This window comes from Zalophus californianus, chromosome 8, assembly GCF_009762305.2.
Source record: "Zalophus californianus isolate mZalCal1 chromosome 8, mZalCal1.pri.v2, whole genome shotgun sequence".
Lineage (NCBI taxonomy): Eukaryota > Metazoa > Chordata > Mammalia > Carnivora > Otariidae > Zalophus > Zalophus californianus.
In genome coordinates, this window is record NC_045602.1 from 121446387 (window position 1) to 121464500 (window position 18114).

Sequence of the window (18114 nt, forward strand, 5' to 3'; positions counted from 1 at the left end):
GCACCAAACTCTCAGCAGCCCGGTGTTGTCAGGGCTCTTTCCTGCTGCTGACTTTTGCAAGGTGACAGAGCAGTTGGCTGAAAGCAGCTGCTGTTTGGTATCATACTGGCCTATTTCTATGTGCCTTGCCCCGATAAATGCTATCTGAACACATTGATTGGAGACCCCTCTCTTCTAGGAAGTGCTTTATTTATTCTTTTTAAAAGATTTTATTTATTTATTTGAGAGAGAGAGAGTTGGGGGGAGGACCAGAGGGAGAAACACACTCCCCACTGAGCAGGGAGGCTGACACGGGGCTTGATCCTAGGACCCCAGGATCATGACCTGAGCCAAAGGCAGACGCTTAACCAATTGAGCCACCCAGGCGCCCCCCCCCCCTTTTTTTTAAGATTATTTAGTTATTTGAGACAGAGAGCACGAGGGGTGGGGAGGAGCAGAGGGAGAGGAGAACTTGACTCCCTGCTGAGCAAGGAGCCCATGGGGCTCTGTCCCAGGACCCTGAGATCGTGACCGGAGCTGAAGGCAGATGCTTAACCGACTGAGCCACCCAGGCGCCCCTCTAGGAAGTGCTTTAATGCTACCCCCTCAGTATGATGGGGCCTGTCTCTGCCTCTCCTGTCACTATTCCTGTCAATCTTTATTAATTCATGGCATCTCTTCCCATTCTGTGCCCTTTCCTCTGATGTGGCTTCAAAGAGGTCAGAGATGGTTAAGTTAGAGGGGGGAAATGAGGCCTACTGTCGCAAAGGCCTGATATTAGGGGATAGGAGACTTTCCCCCCCTCTTTATTCCCTTAGAACTGGAGAAGTCAGTGGGGGCTTTGAGGAGGGTCATGGGAGAAATGGAGGCGGGGTAGGAGGAGGGGACTGTGCTGGTGCTCCGTACAGAGTGCTTCGTTCAGAGAGGCGTGGTGCCCATGCTTCCCTGCAGGGACCTCTTTGAGAGCAATGTGGTAACAGATGACACGACTAGGCAGAGCCAAGGTGATGAGTGGCCTGGAGCGGCCACTGATAATTGGGCTCCATAGGGCTGAAAATTTGTGGCTAGAATCAGATTTGGGTTCGAGTCTCAGCTCTTCCTGTGACCTTGGACAAGTAACTTTAACCTATCTGAAACTGATTTTCAGCTGTAAAGGTAATTTTTTCCTCACAGAGCTGTATATTACAGTAGCCAAATGAGGTTGTGTATGAGAGTAAGAGATTTTATGTGAAAGGGCTCTGCACGGCATTTGGCACTTGTGGGCACTTAAGAAGTATTTGTTCCCTTTGTTTTCGCTTTCACTAACTGCAGAGCTCCAGTTCTTTCGCCCACCAAGTGTGGCCACTGGTGGCTGCTCTGGCAGCCCGGGCTGGAAGTCTGTTTCCTGCTTGTGCTCTTTGTTCCCTCCCTGAGTCTGTACACAGAGGACTGGGGCACGAGGAAATTCGGTATTTCTCCCAGTGCAGTAGAGTTCTCATCCGTGGTATTGTTTGAGTGCCACCACGGCTCTGTGAACCAAAGGAGGACAAGAATGGTTAGGCCTCTCTTAGAGATGAGAAACCAAGGCCCCAAGGTAAGGTCACACGGCAAGTTCATGGCAGTGCCAGGATCGGAGCCTAGGATCTCTGATTCCCACTACAATATTGAGATATTTTTCCACTCTTGAGAAAATGACAAGAAGATAGACTTCTGTAGGACCAGCGTGTTTTTTTATGTGGGCAGAGTGATCTGATCTCCACTCTGCCCTCTGGCCACATGTGCTGTTTGACCAGCTCAGGCTTCTGTCCATGGACAAATTGGACCTAGGCCCTCCGTCTAGATTATGTGCTGCCTTCATCTTGCCACGGCACCCCCATCAAATTGCTTTCCCACAGTCTTGCTGGGGGTGAAGGTAGCAGGTGATCTGCTAGATCAGATCAACAGAAGAGCCCTGCTCTGACCTGTTGTGACTGGCTCATGATGATGACCGCACCTGGGCCTCTGCAGGGAAATGGGGACCTGGGGCTCCATGCTCCAGGTACTCTGAGAAGGGCTTCTCCAGGACCCTTGATGACAAGCTCAAGTGCACGCATTCATCCAATGGGTTCCTTCATTTGCCCTTGTTTACTGTGGGCATGCTGCTGTGTGTTAGGCCTGCTAAGCTGGACGTGAGAACTGCAACCTCTGGCTTGTTCCAGTGGTAGTAGGTCTCTACCCTGGTGTGCTTTATCACTATAGCTACTCTTTCCTTAAAACAATGATAAAAAGCCCCCAAACCCTGGCCATCTTGCGCCCTTTGTGGCACACTGAACAAGCAGGACCCCACTGTGCTACCCTGGCTTTGGACTCTGGCATTTGCTGACGTGCCAAGCACCGTGGAGCCCAGTAAAAAACGTAAAGGTTAAGATAGGTATAGCCAGAAAAGACATCAGACAGAACAAATAATCACAGGGCCTGGGGGTGCTGGGGGGGGGGACACACACCAGAGGCTGTTCTGTCAGGTGAGCTGAGGTGAGGGGCTCTGATGATGAGCAATCCAGATCTCTCTCATTGTAGACAACAACTGAGGCTCGTTTTTCACTTACACTGCACGTGTGTGACCACGACAGGCCACTCCACTTGTTTCTGGAGAATGGCCTCGGTGGCTCTGGGTCAGCCTCCTGGTGCAGGGCCTGAACACTGGGCAAACTAGGCCGGAGAAGGCTTTGGTCAGTAGAGGCTGGAGAGGGATTCATTTCCATGGCTTTGGCGTGGGCAGTGGTGCCGGTAGCTCTGCTGTTGGGGCAGATAGACTGCTGCCTGTGTGGCCGGGCTCTCCGCAGTAGGTACCTTGTGTTCAGACTTGGGGTTACCCTGTCTGTGCCCCTGCCTAATTGCCGTCTCCCTGCTGTGCCCCTCCTGGAGCTGGCCCGAGCCTAGTCTGTTGCGGCCACAGCTTTCCTGCTGTCACCCCTGAGGTAGAGCCTCTCACTGCGTCCTCACAGCTGCTCCCAGAGCTCTTTTGCTCGGTATGCCGGTGCCTCCACAGGGAGCCCTCAGGAGAGGGAGAGAAGTGTGGGAGAGGGGTCTTCTGTGAATACTCTGGGGCTGGGGGAGGAGACATTGGGGACACGCAGTTGATCGCTTTGGGGGAGTCTGTGGTCCCCGGAGCTGGGGCTCTGAGAGTCTCTGCTTGCTATCCTCACAGCTCTTAACGTTCTCCTCCTTCTCCTTGTAACACCAGTTCCTTTCCAGGTGGTGCTTGGCTAGCCTTTAAGAGGCTGCAGTGGCTGTGTGCCCAGGCACAAGTACTAGCTCTCTCCCCCACTCATCACCTCCTAGGAACCGGGCCCATCCAGGGGGAAGCAGGGAGGGCTCCTTTTTATAGCCACATGTAGGCTTTGTGTATAGGCTCTGCTGCTTCCTTCCGGGCCCTTCCCGGTGTTGGCGGGTGGCCCTGGCTTCAGCAGGACTCAGGATGCAGAATAAGTGGGCGGGACTTTCTCCTGCACAAGACTGGCATCTCCTTTTCTGAGCCCATGCTTGGCACAGAGGAGGCTGGGTTAGCAAGCAAGAAAAGGAGGTGGCTCGATCTTTGATCCGCGGAAGCTTGCGATCTAGAACATGCAGAAAACCATGAAAGCCCAGAGCCAGCAGGAGACAGTTGGGCCTAAAGTACTGTAGGCTGAACCTAAGGGTCCAGACACAGTCAGCTTCCTCTCTGTTGCAGCCCATCCTGCCCTTGTGGAGTCCCTCCCCCTGTGGGCTGGGAAGCCAGCATTGGTTAGAGAATCTGTACAAAGGCTGTGAGGTGCCTGGGAGCAAGGCGTGGGCATGGTGAAGAGTGGGTGGTCTGACGGAAGCTCCAAGCCCTGGCAGTGAACACTGACCAGACTGGTGAGGGGCTGGGCCACATTAAGTTTGACCACTTGTTTGTGTGAGATCTAATTCTAACTCAGTAGGGGTGGGCCGTTCACTTTGGGATTGGCTTCCTGTTTTCTTAGACACCTGGGGATATGGCTGAGCTGAAATGTCCTGAGGGAAGTAGTTGTTTAAGGGATGCCCCCAGGTCACAGTGTCCTTGGCTTGGCCTTGTCCATGGGGGGGAGAGGGGGAGTAGGGCATTGACCACACTGGGCCTTTGGCTGTGAAGCTGTGGGTGTGTGGTGGGTGAATTCTAACCCCATGGGGCTGAGTGACTTCAGCCTCAGGCCCCAAGGATACGGGCCGAGTTCATAGAGTGACTAACCCTGGGAAGGAGAGGAGAATCTGGCCACAGGTCCCAAAGGCTTTTCAGCCTACTTGGGGGCAGGAGGTCAGCTGGGAGGTTGGGCAGTGCAGGGGCTCTGCAGACCCTCCGCCCTCCCCCTGTTCCACCTGATGGCTCTTCCCTGTTGAGAGACAGCTCTCCTCTTCCAACCCTAGTCACACTACTCGAAGCGGTAATTGAGTATAATGTGCCTGTGGCCTTTCTTGGAAACTCCTAGCAAACCCACTGAGGAGGTTAGAAAGGGTAGCATATGTCACTTTGTCAAGGATTTTACTCAGGGCCTCTTGAGGCTAGCAGTGAAATACGGAGAACATCCCCTCTAGTGACAACAGAATGCCTGGTGCCTGGACCATTTCCACAAGGATGCCTGGTCCCTGGCATGAGAATTGGCCCACACTGGAAGGGTGAGGCTCTGCAGGCTGGAGTGGGAGGCAGCAAGGAGCCTGTTAGGGGAAGTGAGGCCAGAAGCTGTCTTAAGAGGGTAGAACTGTAGGAAGTTAAAATCAGGAATGGGAAGTCCCAGAGTAGCCATTCCTCTTTACAGGGGAGGCAACTTCGAAGAATTCCAGCTGGGCTTCCTGGGGAGGCAGCAAGTTCCCCATCACCTTGGAATGAGGCAGGGGCTAGATCATGCATCAGGGCCTTGCCTCCCCAGGAAGCAAAAGGAGGACAAGGAAAGTGCCTTGGCTTGGGCTGGTGTGGCCCAGAGGGAGTGTGGCCAGCTGCTGTGGGGAGGCTGGGCCCAGCAGCTGTAGAACGGGAGAGGCCTAGTGGGGTGCACAGAAGAGGATGTCTGGGCCAAACAGACCTTGCCTTCATGACTTCCTTCATTGCTTAGCACGTCTCCAACCTCCTGGTCAAGGTTGACTCTGTTGGGGGTTTAGGCCTGACCCCACACCTCCCTCCCGTCCCCCACCCCCCGCCTCCTTCCCACCCCCTGCTTCCAAGAAGGAGCAGGGTGTGTGATGCTGGTAACATGGAAACCAAAGAGGTGGGGAGCCAGGGCTGGCATGGGGCTCCACAAGGAGCTCTGCAGAGGAGGCCTCTGCTGTCCCCCTCCACCTGTCCTCCCACTTCAGCCCATCTCTTAGATCTCTAGCCAGAGGCTCCTACTGTTTCTTACGGTGGGGGGGGGGGGGGAAGCCCCAGATTCTCCTGTCTTCTGATGCATTCCATTTCCTGCTAAACCCTGGGACCTTAACGCTGACAGGCATGGTCCATGCCCTCAAGGAGCTCACACTCCATTGGAGAAGATTTAAAAGATACATAGAGTTCCCACTCATCTAAGTGCTCAGTAAACATGGTTGTGACAAATAAAGCCAGTATTAGGGCTTGTCCAAGGATTAGGTTGGGGGATGGTGAGAGAAAAGAAGGATGGTTCTAAAGTTTCTAGTTTATGTACCTATTGGGAGGTGATGCTGTTAGTTTCCCAAGAGATGTGGCAGGAGACCTGGGTTTTGGTGAGAGAAGTGTTGGAGAGTATGAGGGAGTGTGTTTGAGGGGTTGACTTTGAGATGTTTTTGAGGTGAGCAGGGGGGAGGTGGCAAGTAGGCAGTTGGACCAAAGGACCTGAAGCTTAAAGGTGGGGACTGCGTTGTCTGTCGGCAGTGGAATCTGTGGGCATGGATGACTGACTGGGAGGAGGTAGAGCATTAGGGGAAGAGGGGACCTTGGTCTCGGCCTTGACAAAGGCCAGCATGTAATGCAGATAGGCCTGAAGCCCAAGAAGAAGGGGGAAACCAGAAGTCATGAGGGAGAAGCCAAGGGCAGAGCTTCAAGCAGGAGGGAGGGCGTGGTCAACCATGTTGATTGCTCAGAGGGTCAGGAAAGAAGAGGATGGAAAAGTGACTTATACTCAGTGTTCTTGTCCCCCCAGGTAGCCTGAATGTACTGGGGGGGGGGGGCAGGCAACCACATTTCATTGAACTTTCTTTTTTTTTTTTAAGATTGTATTTATTTCTTTGATAGAGAGACACAGCAAGAGAGGGAACACAAACAGGGAGTGGGAGAGGGAGAAGCAGGCTTCCTGCAGAGCAGAGATCCTGATGTGGGGCTCGATCCTAGGACCCTGGGATCATGACCTGAGCCGAAGGCAAACGCTTAACAACTGAGCCACCCAGGCACCCCATTCATTGAACTTTCAAGGTCCTGGACACTTCTGGGAGCTGGCCTGCTGGGTCCTCAGCCTCTCCTGTAGCTGGGGGCCAGGCACACACAAGACACCTAGAAAGAACTTGGGCAGCCTTCAGTGGAGGCAGAGGTCTGAGTGCAGAGGATCTCTGCCCTGGGGGCTGACCCATGAACTACCTGGGGAGTTGTTTAGGCCTGGGCAGCAAAGTTGGGGCAAGCCCTTGTCCATACTGCAGCTTTTCCCTGTCCTGGGAAAGGCCTGTTGTAGGCCCAGCATCCTTCCCCCTCTTCCCTGAAACTGAATGCCCCCCCCACTCCCCCCAACAAACTGCTCCATTGATGCCTTGGCTTCTGTGATCCCCTCTGCCGGACACGGGCTGTCAGCCCTCCAGGCCTGCCTTCTGCAGAGTGATCTGAGAAATCCCAAGGAGCACTGCTCACTTTCTCTGTGCTCCCAACACCACAGACATCTGCCTGTTGTTCCATCGTTGCACAACCTCACAGTTATCTACTTCCCCATCTGTTTCCTCCACCAGCCAGGGTCTTTGCTGAAGGGCAGGAATTCCAGTGCCTTATTGATTTCTGTTTACCCAGGACCCAACCCAGGGCCTGACACTGAGGGGAGAGGTGCCTCATGTTTGATTTGATGGAATGAATGAACAAGCGTAATAGGCAACTGCTCAGCTCTCTCCTAGCTTTTTGAGTTCTCTGGGTGGGGCCTCCTTTCCCTTCCTTCCTTTGGGGCCTGGGCATGCTGTTCCCACCTCTGATATGGGTGGGACTAGTCTAGCATCCTAGGCAAAGGGGCTGCCTGCTTGGATGGTATGAAGGCTCTGGGGCCATGCAGAGGGTCCCAGTTCTGCCATGAACCACTGTGTGACCATGATAAGACCCTTTGGAGCCTCCATTTTCACATTGCTCCAAAGAGGAGATTCATCTAGAATCTGGATTCTAGATGATTCATGTGCTGGCAAGGATCCTTTACAGCTGTAACCTGAAGCAGTTAGTACATACGGGTTCAAGGTCTCATGTAGGAGGATCCTGCAGACTTCCATCCAGCTGTCTGAAGGGCCTTTTCCTGTTTATCAAGGTGAGAGAGGGCCAGATGCCCAGTCAGGCCTGGCTGCTCTTCTTGGTCAGGTGTTTAGGGAGCAGTGACTGATGAAACCCCAGCCAGAAGCAGATGCTGAGCTCTGCCCTGGACTCCCGGGATTCAGCCAGGGTTTCCTTGTGTGCACCCTGGGAAGGGGCTGTGGCCTCTCTCCTCTGCCGCTGCACAGGCATGGGAAGGAGATAAGCCCCATTCTCACCTTTTCTTTGTTGCATGACCCTCTGACCCCAAGTCTCCCAGCCTCCAGCCTTGTCTATAAATTCGAGGTAGATAGCTACCCACACCTCTGCTTTTGACTTCCTATCTGGTGCGATCTGGGAGCTGCTTCTGATGGTTTCTGTTGGAAGATAGGAAGGGGAAGGTTATAGTCTCAAAAAAAAGGGGAATGGGGGGTTTCAAGCTTTCTAGATTAAAAAACAAAACAAAACCCTTCAAGTTTACCATGAGTTGAAATTATTTTAAGTTGCAAAATGTTAAGCATGTATTTCTGTATGGGTAACTTTTACTGCAGTGTACATCAATTAGCTTACGTACTTTGTAAAAGGAAAAATGCTCTAAAGAAAAATATTTCAGTGAAAGCGTGTTTCATGTCCAGAAATTTGTGATATGTGCCACTTGCTTCTGTTTTTTTGTTGTGCTGGTGGTGGTGTTCTTAGCTCTATGTTCATCATTTGTGGGGAGGTTAATTTTCAGTATGTCCTCCTGTCTCTTTCTGGTGAGATCGCTTTGGTATCTCTTCTTGACATCTCAGTCACTCAATGAAGAAGGGGCCAGGAGTGGTGATCCTCTTTTGCAGATGACCATGAGGCTCAGAGGTGGGGTGTGCCTCCCACCCTGCCTTGCCAGTGCTTGGTGTTCATGGTTCTTCTAGGTACCTCCTCCTTGCTTGATGGGTGGTTAACTGGCCGGAGGTTTGGAGGACCTCTGTCTGTGTAGGGTTTGTTTGGAAGGTGGCTTCACTGGCGGCAGGGGCTGCTAGGACACTGGTTCCTGACCAGGAAGCTTGGGTCTAATTTAGAATTTGGATTGATGCTGGGGTCCCATCTACCCCTTCCAGAGCCTGCCATGGTCACAGTGAAGCGAAGCCATACTCACTAAGATACCCTGGAAAAGGCTTGGTGCTCCGCCCTTGCTACCCCCTTCCTCTTCCCTGGGGACTCCGCCTGGTCTCCAGGGATGCTGCCTCTCTGCACCTCCCTGCCGTGGCTTTCCTGATGCACTAGGCAGGGGTATGACTGGGAGGGCACTTGACGCTCGGCCTGATGTCTGGGAGGGTTGGGGAGCAGGATTCTAAGACCAGAAGCAGCCCTACCCTCAGAAGGACCTAGCATAGACAAGTCCTCTAGGGTCATTGTCTTCAATCCCTTCCAAGACTGCAAACTGGCTTCCTGCCATTGAACTTGTCCCCTTCATGGCACCCTTTCCTCACCCAGTGGAGTAGGTGCTGTCCCAGGCTTGGGGACCTACTCTGCTGCAAAGGCAAGTTCTGATCTGGCCCTGAGAGCAGCCACAGCACTCTTTCTTTGTTGCTGTCTAGCTGCCCACCTCCCAAAGTGCTTGGGATCAGTTGTGTGGCTCAGATGAGGACACTGAGGCTCTTAAAGGGAAAGCGACCACCACTGCTGGTACCTCCCGAAGTCAGTTGCTCTCCAGGCCTGACTAACCCGAGCACTCTGCTTTGAGTAACTGCTGATCTCTAGTCTCCATGGTCTCCGGCAGGGAGCCTGTCCCTGGGCCAAGAGAGGAGACAAGGGAGGGTTTCCTTGCCTGGCCATGCAAGCTTTGGTTTTGCAAATTCAGGCTTGTGGCATTCTGCCTCAATGCTTAGAGCCGGCCCCTGCCACCAGGTAATGGGCATGTTTTCTTCTGCATAAAAATCAAAACAGAAACCAGTCCAAGGTTGGGGGTGGTCAAGGCAGGCCAGGCTTGACTCTCCCATGTGAATATCTTTATGTAGTCATCTGTTGGCCTGTGAACAGTTAATGGCCATCCCACCCCTAATGAAAACCTTCACTTTATCCATGACCTGCCAGAGAGGCCCAGTTATATGCTTGGAAACAGGATTTGAGAATTGATCTTTGTGATTTCAGTCTGTTAGTCTCCCATTCTAATACCCCACCCTATGTGAGGTGGTGGGGTACACATGCCTCAGACTTCTGCTGAGTGTGCAGGTGGGGTGCTGTGGCTGCAGCTGGCCCGGTGCTGCAGGCTCGGGAAGCGGCCTCTGGCTTAGAGCACATCTGCATGCACTGATCCGAACTCTGGCCCCAGGAGCCCCACTCCTTCATGGTGCCCCATCCCTGCGAGACCCCTTTTTGAGCTATGGAAATGGCTGCTTGGATTCTTTCCCTAGGCAGCTACGGCCTAGCTTTACCTCTCCTAGTTTTGGGCCCAACCCCAGCAAAGCCCTGGCCAGGTGGCTGCAATTGTCTCCCCTGCTGCTGGCTTCTCTGGGCCTCGAGTTGATGCACTAGGCACACAGGCCAGGGGTCAGGCTCCTTCAGACATCACTGGGATCACTGGTTCCTGACAGGGTCCTTGCTGCAACCCTGTGAGGTAAGAGGAATTCCCAGTTTACTAATGGAGAAACGGAGGCCAAAAGAGTGAGGGTCTGCCTAGGGCTGCACAGCTAGGATTTAAGACCTGCGTGGTTCTCCTCTGCTAGGTGTGGGCAGCCTTTAGGAAGAGGGATGGTCAGGGCAGGCTTCCTGAAGGAGCGGGAGGGGGCAGGTTGCCACCAGAACCCCCAGGCTCCTGCCCAGAGCACCAGGCAGGCAGTCTGGCCCTCAGAAGGTCCTCAGCCCTCAGAGCTGGCCTGTGATGCCAATACCTGGCGCAGCATGGGTAATCCCTCATTACCCCAAAGCCTCTTGAGGAGGGCTGGTCTCTGTATCTTCATGAGAGTGTGTGGGTGATTAAATGCCCAGGCAGCTTATCTTGTCACTGTCTACCACGGCCATGCTTGGCGTGGTGATACTCCTGCCATTCCTGAAGCATGCGCCTTGGGGACCTGGTCCTTGGAGGAATGAACACACCATGCCTCTGGACAGGCTGAGCTGGCCGGGTCGTGCTGGTGGAACCTCAGGTGCTCTCAGGTTGGAGTGAGCTTGAAGATGGCCCTTTGTCGTTGGTGAAGCCCTACACTCTTCTGCTACACAGGAGGCTAGCCTGGCCCCCTGGTTGTGGGATCCTGCCCTTGTCCCATAAAGAGTTCCCCTGTCTCACTTTCCTGTCTCCAGCCTAGCAAGGACCTCTCAGTACCCTGGCTTTTCTTTTCCCCAGTGTTCCTTGAACGTTGTCTTCCCATGGTTCTGAGTGGGGGATGAGTGCTGGGTCATGGGTCTCTGGGAACAGGGTGCTACTCTCCCACTCTTCTACGCAGCTGTCCTCTCCTCCCGAAGCTCCCAGGTCCTGGGAGGGTCTCTGTCCCTGCCCTTCCTGTCCCGCTGCAGTTCTGACCCATACAGCTGGGGTGGCTCGGCCTCCCCCTCCCCCCAACTAGGGCAGAGGCCAGGCCTGTCCCAGGGAGTCTCCTCCCCTGATGGCAGTCCCTGGGGGACCAGCCCTGGCTCTCTCAGGAAAGGGGACCCTTCTGTGTTTGTCTGGGAGGCAGGGGGATGGGAGGTGGGGTTGGGAGGTGGCACAGGAAATAGTAGAGAGTCTCACCCTGACATCTGCCTGCTTGGCGTGTTGTGCTTGGAGAGCATCAGGACCAGGCTGGCCCTTCCTTATGAGGGGGAAGGTACAAGGGACCAGGTGTGGCCAAGCAGGAGCTTGGGAAGCTTGGGCGCCTGGCCTGGAACTGCTCTGTGCCTCTGTGGTTCCTGGTTGGGCAGGAGCCCAGTCAGCCTCCAGCCGGATCTCCATGGGAAATGCGCCCAGGGGCACAGGGCGGGCCAGAGGTTCTCCTGGGGCCTGCTGGGGGGGGGGGGGGGGGGGGGCGGGGAGGGCGGCAGCGTGCTCTAGGGCATGCGCGGGGCTGCACGTGTCCGGCCTCAGGCTTTGAACTGACCCTCTAGCTGCCTGCCAAGCAGTGGCCACGGCACGGGCTACTTCTAATGACGGGCGGGCAGCTGAGAGGAAGGGCCCAGGCTGTGAAGCACGCAGACCTGGCCTAGATGCATTTGTGTTGGTGAGGTTGTGTGCCTGTGTGAGAGGTGTGGGAGGGGGTGACAGCAGCTCTGCACCGGAAGAGCGTACTGGTTTCTGTTTCAAAGGGCAGAGTTTGTGGTGGTTCTGCAGTTTCTGATCTGGGCATTTCCCCTGTTCACCTCCTCCTACTATCCTTGGAAACTGTCTTCTCAGGCTAGGTTTTTGTGACTCAGTTCCCCCCACCCTCCCTGTTTCTACCTGAGTGTAACTTATTTTTTAAAACTCCACTCCCATTTTGCGGCCCCTCCCCCCACCTGTTTGCCTGCTCTTTTCATTTGCTCATCCAGTCCCCCAGCCAGTACTGCACGGGCCCTTCTGGGAGGAGATGACTAATGTTCACACACGTAGTGTCATGAGGAGTCAAGGGCATGATTACTGCAAGCGGGCGCTTCTGAGTTGGGTCTTTGGTGGGAGAGAATGGAGCCTGGGAGATAGTCCACCCTAGGGAGCGGGATGAAATGGGGGGACAGGAAGCACTGGCTGTTCTTGCCCTTGGCCCAGCTTAGTTTAGACTGACCGGAGAAGATGGGCGGGAAGAAGCTGGGAATGTAGATCACTGAGCCTCACCAGGAAGGGCCTTGAACGCCCTAGAATGTTCTCCTTAGTGAGCAACCACAGGAGGGGTCAGAACAGTGTTATAAGGATTCTGAAAACTTAAGAAGAGTAGCTCATTGATAAATAGGATGGGTGGGGGCAGGGCTGCTGGCAGGGAAGGCAGGGCTTTTTTGGTGGGAGGACCAAGCCTGAGGGTGTGATGAAGGCAAGGGAGCAGGGAGAGTGGGCTCCAGTTAGAACCAGTAATGCTGTGGCAGGGAGCTGGGGTTGGGGCTAGGCAGTGCCTCTGTTTGAGGTGGGACAGATGGGGCACAGCTGTGGCTGGAAGGGGTAGGAAGAGAGCCTGGGCATTTGGGCCCTTTGGGACATTCTGGCCAGGGTGGTGTATAGTTTGGACTGGGAAGTCTCTGAGATGGACGCTAGCCGGGCAGTGTGCTGGCATTGCTCCTGGCTCCAGATCTCCCGGGTCAGTCTGGGTTGAGAGCATTACAAGGGGCTCAGGGAGAGTCCTTTCTGGTCAGCCTGGCTTCTTCTGTTTGAACAACTCCTCCCTAAATCTGTCTCTTTGTCTGCCTTGGAAAGTCTGCCCCTGTCCAGGATCCCAGCCAGCACTGGGGGATCGTGTGGGTGTGTGGCTGGGGTAGCCCTTCCCTGTGCTGCGCAGTGCTGGGGCCCTCTCCTGGCCTGGGGTCAGAACCTGTGCCACTAGCATACTTTGGTGAGGGAGCAGAGGGAGGGAACCTGCATTGAATGAGCTCCCATGTGCCATATACAGGGCTGGACACTTCTGGCTTTTAGACCTTTCGGTCTTTCCAGCACCCTCACCATTATTGGTTACCTGCATTAACAGATGAAGGAGTGGGATCAGAGCAGTTGTCACTGTGCTGAGATCACACAGCTGATGGGAGGTAGAGCTGGGATTCTAGTCCAGGCAGTCTGGTCCCAGAGTCCAGTTATGTTTTTTCTACCACCCTGCCTTCTAGAGAAAATTCAGTCAAGCCCTTGATTTTATATTTGGTAAAACTGAGACTAGGAGAAGTTAAATGAGTCACTCAATGTCATCTCCCTTGTTAGTGGCCAGGGCAGGTGGTCTGCCATTCAGTGCTGTGTACTTCCCCGCTCTGTGCTGTGTGAGGCCAGGGGAGCACATGCAGGCCCTTTGACAGCCAGGGTGGGGAGACATCCCTTTGGATAGCCGCTGCCTTGGGAGACCAGGCCTCTTGCTGAGACTTGCTTGGGGATGTCTTTGGGGTGGTGGGCCATTCAGGGGTGCGTCAGTTCTCCGGGCCTGAGCCCTCATTCCTCCAATGGATTCTGAGACATACTTGGGTCTGCCTCACCCTACCCTGGGACTTTACAATTTGGTTTGGGTACTTTGTGTCAGGAAATGGTCCTCACGGAACAGCCTTCAGCCTTCCCCAGTTCTCTCTCTAGAGTCCATCTAGCTTTTTTCCAGGTCAGAGTGACCTGCCCACATTCTCAGCAAGGGAAGGTACACGGGATGGGGCTCCCTGCTCCCCCAGACAGCTCAGCTTCTAGCAGAGGTCTGTCCTCAGACTCAGCCTAGCTCTCTTTTATCACCCAGTAGGCCTCAGTACTCTTGGCTCTGCCCCTTGATGAGGTGTCTCTCTTTGTGGTCCCTCCTAAGGGGGAGCGAGGAAACCAGGCTGCCCTCATTTTGGCACTGACTCAGAGACCCCAGCCTGACCTTGGCCTCTTTACCTTCCTAGTTGACATTCGCGAAATCAAGGAGATCCGCCCTGGGAAGACCTCACGGGATTTTGATCGCTACCAAGAAGACCCTGCTTTCCGACCAGACCAGTCACACTGCTTTGTCATCCTGTATGGAATGGAATTCCGCCTGAAGACCCTGAGCCTGCAAGGTAGGAGTCACGGGGCTGGAGGAAGTAGGGGGTAGTTTGGGGGCAAATATCCACTGGCTCCTGGCTCAGCAGGAAGTGTGTGTCCTCAGCTCAGCTCTTTACCCCTTGATCACAGCTACATCTGAGGATGAAGTGAACATGTGGATCAAGGGTTTAACATGGCTGATGGAGGACACATTGCAGGCAGCCACACCTCTGCAGATTGAGAGGTAAGAACACCCCCCCACACACACCGACATGGGTAGGGTTAGAGGCAGTAGATTCTAGGGAGCAGCAGCAAGGACACAGGCCTTTGTGTGCCCAGGCACTGCTTCCTGACCTCCCCAGACCTCGTCCAGCTGGAGAAGTGGTTCTCACTTCAGGCTTCTCTCCCTCCAGGTGGCTGCGGAAGCAGTTCTACTCAGTGGATCGGAATCGTGAGGATCGGTAGGTACTGGGCTGTGGCTGTAGCCCAGCCGGTGGGTTGGGGCAGCCAGAACAGTAGCCATGCCCCGAGCAGCTGCCTGGAGAACCAGAGGACCCAGGGGGCCTGCCTCTGGTAGGGCTGGGGGCCAGGCAAGTGGAACTTCCTTCAGAAAGCCCTCTGAGGGCCTTGGTGCAGACTCGCTCTGGGTCTGCTCTGCTGGCTGGGATCCTGGACAGGGTCCTGCAGAGAGGGTAAGGGTGGCCTTAGTGTGTGAGGGGTTGCCTGGAAGCGCACAGCTTTGAGGCCACCGTATGACAGCCAGAGGGGCCAGGGAGAGATGGGGACAAAGATCAGTTCATGGTGAGGCCTTCTGCCTGTTGCTGTGAAAGAACTAGAAAACCATGGAGGGTTTTGAAAGGAAGTGTCCCGTGACCCGACTTCAGTTGCACAGGACCACCGGCTCCTGCTGGAGAGTCCAGGGTGGGGCGGAGCCAGTGAGCTTGGGCAGAGAGCTGCTTCAGCATTCTGGGTGGAAGATGAGAGTGTTTGGCTCAGGGTGCAGGGTGGTAGCAAGTAGTCGGGTTTGGACTCTACTGTATCTTGAAGGTAAGAGTCCAATAGAATTTCCTAACATTGATTTTGGTGTGCAAGAGAAAGGAGTCCAGAGTAACAGTAAGCTTTTTGGCTAAAGCGTCTGGAAGGGTGGAGTTGCCATTGACTAAGATGGGAAGGCCATGGAAAAAGCACATTTGGGAGAGTTTAGGGGTACATTTAGGCCATGTTCAGTTTTATGCCCTTAGATGTCCAGGTGGAGACATTGCATTGGCAGGTGGGTAGAATGAGTTTAAGGGAGAAGTTGGGGTAGGAGATACTACCTCGGGAGCATAGAGATGTTCCTTCCATAAGCCATGAGGCTGGAGATCACCTGATAAGTGTAGCGAGAAAAGGGAAGAGGGCCAGCGGCTAACCCCAGGCCACTTGGACGCTGGGGGAGGATCAGGGAGGTGAGGAGGAGCTAGCCAGGGGAAGTAGCAGCTTGTGAGGTAAGAGGAAAACCTGGAGGGTGGAGTTTTGGAAGCTCAGGGAGGAGGGAGTGGTCAGCTGTGCAAGGCCTCATCAGGTGTGTTGAAGACAGGTGCCCCTTGGACTTGACAGCACAGAGGTTGTTGGTGACCTTGAGTGGGGAAGGGGGTTCAGGGAAGGAAGGGGAGCATGGATGGCTCCTTCAAGGTGCTGCTGTGAGGGAGAGCAGAGAAGGGAGCGGTCGCTGGAGAGGTCAGCAGGGTCAAGACAGGTGTTTTGGTGGGACGGATAATAGCTTCCTTGTAATGCTGACGGCAGAGGGTCAAGAGAGTTTGGTGATGCAGCAAGTTTCCCAACCTGCAAAGCAAGGACCCTGACCACCTTCCTCCTGGGCGTCGGGGGGTCAGATGAGCCGGCACGTGCCAGTAGCAGCCAGGACCACACAGTACAGGACTGAATCCTGGAAGGGAGTTTTGGTGCTGCCTGCCAGGCTCTTAGGCAGGAGGAGGTGGGCTGCCTACCCTCCCCTCCCTGACACCAGCCTCCAGGAGAGAAGGCCTCCCTTTCCCCCATCTTTTCCATCCTTTTGCCAGGCTCAGCAGTGTCCCCTAGTCCCACATCCTGGGCAGGGCACCCCTGGAGGGCAGGGACACTTCCCTGTCAGACCCCAGGAGAGTGTCCAGTCACCAGCAGTGGTATTTTGCTGAGCAGGACCCCCTCCGGCCACCCCCTCACCCCTCACCCTGTGCCAGGTGCTGAGACACACACTTCTGGCATTCCAGGGTCACTGGTCAGGAATCCCTGCCGAACTCCCCCCCCCCCCCCCCAGGGAGTATGTGAGTGAGCTATGTGAGGCCTGGAGGCTCAGCAGAGGAAGGGTGCCTCCTGTGTCTGGGTGAGCCCGCAGCCCATAGGATTGCTAGGGGCCAGAGAGAGGTACAGGCTTGAGTGCTGAGACCTATAGGTTGGCTCCCCTCCTCCATGCCTGACCCACTTCACTGAGCCTGTTCACTCCTTTCTTGCTAGAATCATGGCCTTTGTCTTTGCTTAGATGAGGAAACTGAGCCCTAGAGAAAGGAGGGGCCTTCCCTTGGTAACCCCAAAGGTTCTGATTTAGCCTCACCTCAGGACTCCAGGTGCCAGGGTAGTATTTACCTGTCCAGCCCCAGGTGGACTCACCCCACAAGTCAGAGGTCATGAGAGAGGTTGGGTGAGGCCACTGGGGATGTCCCTGTTTCCTCAGTATATCAGCCAAGGACCTGAAGAACATGCTGTCCCAGGTCAACTACCGGGTCCCCAACATGCGCTTCCTCCGAGAGCGTCTGACGGTAAGCACCTCCTGGGCCACCTGTGGGCAGTGGGGTCAGCCCGGGAGCCACTGGCTTTGGACCTAACCAGAGTCCCGCCCTATGCCGTGTAGGACCTGGAGCAGCGCAGCAGTGACATCACCTATGGGCAGTTTGCTCAGCTCTACCGCAGCCTCATGTACAGCGCCCAGAAGACGGTGCATGAGCCACCCACCCTCCCACGGCCCCTGCCCCTGCCCTCCCACCCCAGCCTCGGCCCTGCTTGCCTCAGCCCTGCTGCCTTGCTCGAGGGCTTTCGGGTGCCATTTCTCCAGCTTTTCTCCTCTGGAGGCCTACCCCTCTCTGTTGCCCCAGCCTTTCTTCCTGAAAGCCCTTTTCCCATGTGGCCTCCCAGGGGCTCTCGCTCTGACCAGCTTCTGTTTCCTGCAGATGGACCTCCCCTTCTTGGAAGCCAGTGCCCTGAGGTTTGGTTTGAAATGGGGCGGTGGGGTTCTCCCCTGGTGGCTCCTGGTACAGGTGGGAGGCAGTGGGAGGGAGTGAGCCATGCTGGACCCTTTTGGGCAATTGTGCTGGCTGGGAGCTGGGCTCTGCCTTCCAGGGGGCCCCTCATTGTCTATGGGCTGTACCAGCCACCCAGCTGCCAGGCGCTCCCCTTCTTTCCCACAGGGCAGGGGAGCAGCCAGAGCTCTGTCGTGTGTCCCTTCCTGAGTTCCAGCAGTTCCTCCTCGAGTACCAGGGGGTACGGCTGGGTTGGACTGGGCCAGGGTGCCTGGCTGAGGGGGGCTGGGCTCGTCACTGGCAGCCTCTCATGTGCACATCCCCAACCCACCCCCACCAGGAGCTGTGGGCTGTTGACCGGCTTCAGGTGCAGGAGTTCATGTTCAGCTTCCTTCGAGATCCCTTGCGAGAAGTTGAAGAACCATACTTCAACCTGGACGAGGTTAGCCCTACCTCTCACACCCCTCCATCAGAATGAGGGGTGCTGACCAGAACCCCACCTGGGTCCCAGGAGCCAAATTCTCCTTAGGGCTGCCACCTTGTTTCCCCCACACTATCCACCTTGCCCACCGTGATAGACACTGAGCATCTTCTCCTTCCCACCACAGCCGTGCCAATGGGCTGGGGTACTGGCTTACTCTGTCCTTTCCTTCCTATTCCTGGACAGTTTGTTACCTTTCTGTTCTCCAAAGAGAACAGTGTGTGGAACTCACAGCTGGATGCAGTGTGCCCGGACACCATGAACAACCCTCTCTCCCACTACTGGATCTCTTCCTCCCACAACACGTGAGTGGCTCCCTCAGCCCTACCTGGCCCACCCTTAGGAGGGAGGCAGTCACCCA

At 55.1% G+C, this 18114-nt stretch overlaps 1 protein-coding gene across 1 annotated transcript in view; it reads left to right on the forward strand.

The window, feature by feature from the left end:
* The window catches only part of PLCG1 (phospholipase C gamma 1), a 34718-nt gene that overhangs the window by 5627 nt on the left and 10977 nt on the right, over positions 1-18114 (forward strand). The window contains 9 exon segments of the mRNA XM_027623687.2: positions 13886-14038; positions 14154-14247; positions 14417-14464; positions 16711-16795; positions 16888-16971; positions 17204-17238; positions 17441-17513; positions 17613-17714; positions 17940-18058. Coding sequence (XP_027479488.2) covers positions 13886-14038; positions 14154-14247; positions 14417-14464; positions 16711-16795; positions 16888-16971; positions 17204-17238; positions 17441-17513; positions 17613-17714; positions 17940-18058 — 793 coding nt within the window.